This window comes from Musa acuminata, chromosome BXJ1-3, assembly GCF_036884655.1.
Source record: "Musa acuminata AAA Group cultivar baxijiao chromosome BXJ1-3, Cavendish_Baxijiao_AAA, whole genome shotgun sequence".
Classification (NCBI taxonomy): domain Eukaryota; kingdom Viridiplantae; phylum Streptophyta; class Magnoliopsida; order Zingiberales; family Musaceae; genus Musa; species Musa acuminata.
Genome location: NC_088329.1, coordinates 7,318,650 through 7,323,855, shown reverse-complemented (window position 1 = coordinate 7,323,855; position 5,206 = coordinate 7,318,650). Strand labels below are relative to the sequence as shown.

At 32.1% G+C, this 5,206-nt stretch overlaps 1 protein-coding gene across 1 annotated transcript; it reads left to right on the top strand.

Moving 5' to 3' along the window:
* Positions 1–332: 332 nt before the first annotated feature.
* On the top strand, positions 333–1,454 carry LOC135619784 (uncharacterized). Its single transcript, XM_065122117.1, has 3 exons — positions 333–733; positions 818–981; positions 1,115–1,454. Exons 1-3 carry the CDS (start codon positions 472–474, stop codon positions 1,217–1,219), a joined length of 531 nt encoding a protein of 176 aa, XP_064978189.1. The 5' UTR covers positions 333–471; the 3' UTR covers positions 1,220–1,454.
* Positions 1,455–5,206: the final 3,752 nt, after the last annotated feature.

Below are 5,206 nucleotides of genomic sequence, written 5' to 3'. Positions count from 1 at the left end.
GTCTCTTATCTTCTCTTTGGTTATGTGGCCCCTCGCACCCCCACAATCCCATGACAAGAAGAATCTCATCCCCCCTGGCTGCTGCTGCTGACAGCATGCAGTAGATGATGGCTACTTCCCTCATCCTCATCCATGACCTGCAAGGTAAACCATGCCTGCCATGCTCTTTACCTTGCCCAGCACCCACTGAAATCTTGCCACGTGGAGCGTAGCCCATCAACCATGGATTGGCTCATCTCTCTCTCTCTCTCTCTCTCTCTCTCTCTCTCTCTCTACATTATAGTGACACACTGGGTGCAGGATCCACAGTACTATATTATCACGGTGTTCTGAGTCCTACCTCACCTTCATCCCATTGAAGAAGGCAACTGCACTTGCTTGAAGGCTGCTTTCTTCTCTTCAACATCCCTTCCCTAACAAACAAGAGAGAGAGAGAGAGAGAGAGAGAGAGAGAGAGAGAGAGGGGGGGGGATGGGGAATTGCCAAGCGTCGGAGGCGGCGACGGCGGTGATTCAGCACCCGGGAGGAAGAGTGGAGAGGCTGTACTGGCCGACGAGCGCGGCGGCCGTGATGAAGAGTAACCCAGGCTACTACGTGGCCCTCGTCACTCTCTACGTCTCGGAGGAGAAGCAGGACGGCAGCGGCGGCAACGTCCGGATCACCCGCGTGAGGCTGTTGAAGCCCAAGGACATGCTCCTGCTCGGCCAAGTCTACCGGCTGATCACCTCCCAAGGTTCTTCCCCTGTTCCCGTCTGTACCTCCGTCGAGAACCCGCAATCCTCCGTCTAACAGTGAGCTCTTTCTGATGCTTGGTCAGAGGTCACAAAGGCTCTGAACCATAGGAAGCACGAGAAGCTCAAGAAGACCCAGGCTGAACTGATCAGGAAACAGCAACAGGGGCAGCAGCAGCAGAGAAGAAACGATCAGGGTTGCGATGCTGTTCCACAGGAAACGCAGGAGGTTTCAGAAGACGAACATCAGGTACATTCTATCTGCCTCTGCTCCGCAGTAATCCTTTCACAAGAATGATTGAAAGAGACAAGAAGCAAAGAGAGTTTAGTAGGATTAAGCAATTAACAGCGTCGCTGCTCTTCGTGTTCCTGCGACGATTCAGGCAACAAAGCAGGAGAGGGATCGGCCAAAGAGCAGCACGCAGACGGCAACCAGAGGCCGACATTGGCGGCCTTCGCTTGGGAGCATCTCGGAAGTGGTGAGCTAATTCTGCAGCTGTCTCCTGCTGCTGCGGTCACCACAGAAAGACTAGTATTAACGTGCTTCACAGTCTCATGTCTCAGCCATGGGATGAGGCTTCATCTGGTTAGTGTGTTCCTGTTTACGAGAAGCATCACATGGAAAAGAAGAATTGGGATCTGAATTGTTACCGTGAGAGAAATTTCAGAGAGTCCCTGTAAAGATAAACACTCTTGAATAACACGGTCTTCACGGTGTGCTCATCACCAGTGTTCAGAAACAACAATGCATGTCTCATCATAATCTTGACCTTGCGAAACATGAATTGCAACAGCTTTCTTTCCATGTTTAGGATCAAACATACGTATCTATGGATTTCAAATTGGTAGAATTTGAGAGGACAGGAGAGATAAGCAGTAATATCTTTATATTTAACTGTATATAAGATGCTCTCACACCAAATCATGTCGAGACTTATAGACTATGCAACAACAATACACTAACCACTGTTGGCATTGTTGGCTCATAGAGTTCCAGGAAGTTTCTTCTTCCTTAGTGCAAGTAATATATTGGTGAAGGATTCCACCAACTGTGTCCAAGATCATCCCTGCTCCTTGTCTAAGAAGCTTCTGTGTGTTCAGATCACAGAGCACCAAAAGATGCTGCTAAGATTTTGATGCTGTGGTAGATCTGCTATCTCAATAAAATTACATATCCTAGATTTGTGTTGCGAACAGACTGAAGAATGAGGATGTGGATTAGAAATCTGAAGGATATCAAGTGTTCTTTGGGATGATTTAGCTTCATATAATATATGAAGTCTGATACTTCCACTATAATCTTTCCCATAAACTTAAAGAATAAGGAAAAAAAAAAGATTTCGATTGCAGAGAACATTAAGATTTGGAATAGAAATTACAAATTTCGTGATCAAACCATGAAGCGTTTAACCAAAGTTATGATCCAAGGATAAGAATAAAAAGAAAATATCATCATAATTTTTTTTTTAAATGATAGGAAAAAAAGGGATTATTAGAAGAGAATATATTATTTTTCGGTATGTTATTATTGACACCAAGTTCTTTAATTAGTTTCCACCTAATTTATTTTCTATCGGTGACATTATTTTTTTTGTTTAAGATCTATCTAAATAGTAAAATAATAATTATCTTTTGAAGTAAAATAAAATGTCGCCTGTGAGCCTATCAGAACGCATCAGATAACAAAAGTGGCCTAAAAGAACTCTTTTTTATTTCTATTCATTCAAGTCGAGTGTTCTTATGCTCACTCAAGGTGAGTTGAATCATAATGTATTAAATATATTGTTAACAGTGAAATGTTTGTAAACATCAAAGCCATAATATGCTACCATCAATAAAATTTTAATATTAAAAATTAAAATCAAATAACAATATATCATGTACTTTTTATGTTATTCAGATATCAAATATACCATCATTAAATTCGAAAGTCACAATAATACAAATATATAAGAAGATCTATAATCTCTTAATAACTAATTGTTTCGTCCTTAAAAAATATTATTATTTATAGACTAGAGCAGAAGGTTTAATATGATAATTAGAGAGTCTCTTCTATGAAGATCATTTTCTAAGGAATCCTACCATAATTAAACTTTCTGTTTGTTAGCTAATAACCATTCATATCTATAATATATAATGCTATATAATCTAATATTTTTTTCACTTGACTCATTAATTTGTAAGATATAAAAAAATTTAAAATTAAAATAAATAAAATAAAAGTTTATTTTTAAATAATTTTACTGAAACTTTAAAAAATTATTTTACATGTGCATACAAATTTTATAAAACATGCTAATAAGTCTAATAAACATAATATTATATTAAGTTTAACTATCAATACGAGTCATACCAATTATTTGTCATCAATATAATACTTCCTTTTATGTATCACAATACTATTAACCATTCCTAATGTAATCCAAAATGACTTATAATTTGTTTTACTAAGACAATTATGTTATTACAATCAATCATAATATATACATACATAAATATGAACATGATAGCAAAAGTAAATAACTTTAATTACACAAATAATAATGTCAATTATCATGTTTACTTAAATACATATCATCAAATCTTTTATAGGTTACTCACAAACCCAATTATAAAAATATGTTCTTTCAAACACTCTAGGTTATAAGTGCTTAAGTGAATGTATCAATGGAACTTAAGTTCTTAATTGATATTAAATATTTCTGAATTTTTTTCTCTAACCATCAAGTACTTTATACTGTAATATATAGAATTATTAGAGTACTTATTATTCTTATAGAAGAAAAACTGCTACGATATGTCACAAAGTATCTTAGCGACTTAATAATTGAGTTTGACTATATCAAGTCCTAAGATAAAATTTTGTAATAAAAAAGCCTAATTAATGGGCTTAAAGTATACCACAAAATTAGCTTCTTGATAATGAATAATACATTGCTTTATATTTTTTTTCTTGTAAATTATCTCTTTAATTAATCTAAAATCTAAAGTAGACTTGCTAAAATTAACATATCAAAATATCATCATTTCAAGCTTATCTCATTTCATATATGTAAATATATAATTCTTCGTTCCTTCCAAAAATCTTATTAATTTTTTTATAGCCTTTTAGTATTTTATTTCTCGATAACTTTAATATATATCTAGTATTTATACTAATATCTAGTTTGGCATAGACTTAAGCATGTAATAGACTTTCAACTCCACATACATAATAAATATATTTTTTTATTTGAATTTTTTAAAGATTTTAAAAATACTTGTTTTAATTAGATTCTTTACTTATGTCATTTGCTAAACAAAACTATATATTAAATCTCTCTATGATTGTCAATATATCCTTTCTAAAATAGTCCTATCAATTTTTGAGATTTATTCATGAATATCTTAATATCAATAATATAAGCTATCTCATTTATATCAACTATCTTAAATTATCGATGAAATTTTTTTTGATTTGATATAATAAACTAAGATCACTATTATCAAGTGAAATATTATCTACACATAGACCAATATAATAAATTAACTCCCATTGACCTTCAAACATAAATATTGATCAATAATATTTTTAAATATAAAAAATAATAGTATTATGAAACTTTATATATCATTGTGCTTGTTTAAGGTCATAAATGAATTTCTAAATTTGTATATCAAATTTTATATTTCATTTATTTCCATGTGAATCATTTATGTTAATTCATATAAATCTCGATATCCTTTCAGAAAACTTATTTTCACATTTATATGATATAACTTAAAATCATAATCAATTACTAATATTATGATGATTCTTAACGAGTTTATTTAACAAAATTAAAGAAAATATCTCATTATAATCGATACATTTTTTATAAGTAAAATATTTAACTATAAGTCTAACTTGTATATTATTCGATATTAACCTTTGAGTCATGTTTATATAACAAACTCTTTTATAGTTATTGGGTAATTCGATGAGTTCTCAAACATCAGGCCTATTGATTTTAAGTTTTTTTTTATTACATTATATATTTTTTTATAATCATTACTTTTCATAACTTATAAAAACAATGAGGGACCCTTTTGATTCTTATATGATTTTTGTAAATATATCACATAATAATAAAAAATGAAAGGTCTCCTTTTTCTTTGATATATTTTCAAATTATCCATTATGGTTGTTTTATAATATTGTTAACGACGATATCCACATTATGTGGGAGTTCATTAATTTTATTTTATTATTCATCTTCATCAATTCTTTTAGTAATTTGAGGAACAACAATCACCCAAAAATGATAAACGAGTATCTACCTATATCTTCTCAATATCAAGATTAAAATTTAAAATTTTTACTCTTACTAATTCACTATATTTTAAGAATCCAACGTTACTATATTTGATAGTCCTATATGACACTAAAATCTATATCCTTTAAAATTTTCTAGATAAATGATATAATATCTAAAAATAGTCCTTAAATTTAA

What these genes read in the sequence shown, in the direction of transcription:
- LOC135619784 (XM_065122117.1), top strand. Translation starts at nt 472, where the DNA reads ATGGGGAATTGCCAAGCGTCGGAGGCGGCGACGGCGGTGATTCAGCAC. An exon ending in CCGGCTGATCACCTCCCAAG is followed by an intron (nt 734 to 817) that starts GTTCTTCCCCTG and finishes ATGCTTGGTCAG; the next exon opens with AGGTCACAAAGGCTCTGAAC. An exon ending in TTTCAGAAGACGAACATCAG is followed by an intron (nt 982 to 1,114) that starts GTACATTCTATC and finishes GCGACGATTCAG; the next exon opens with GCAACAAAGCAGGAGAGGGA.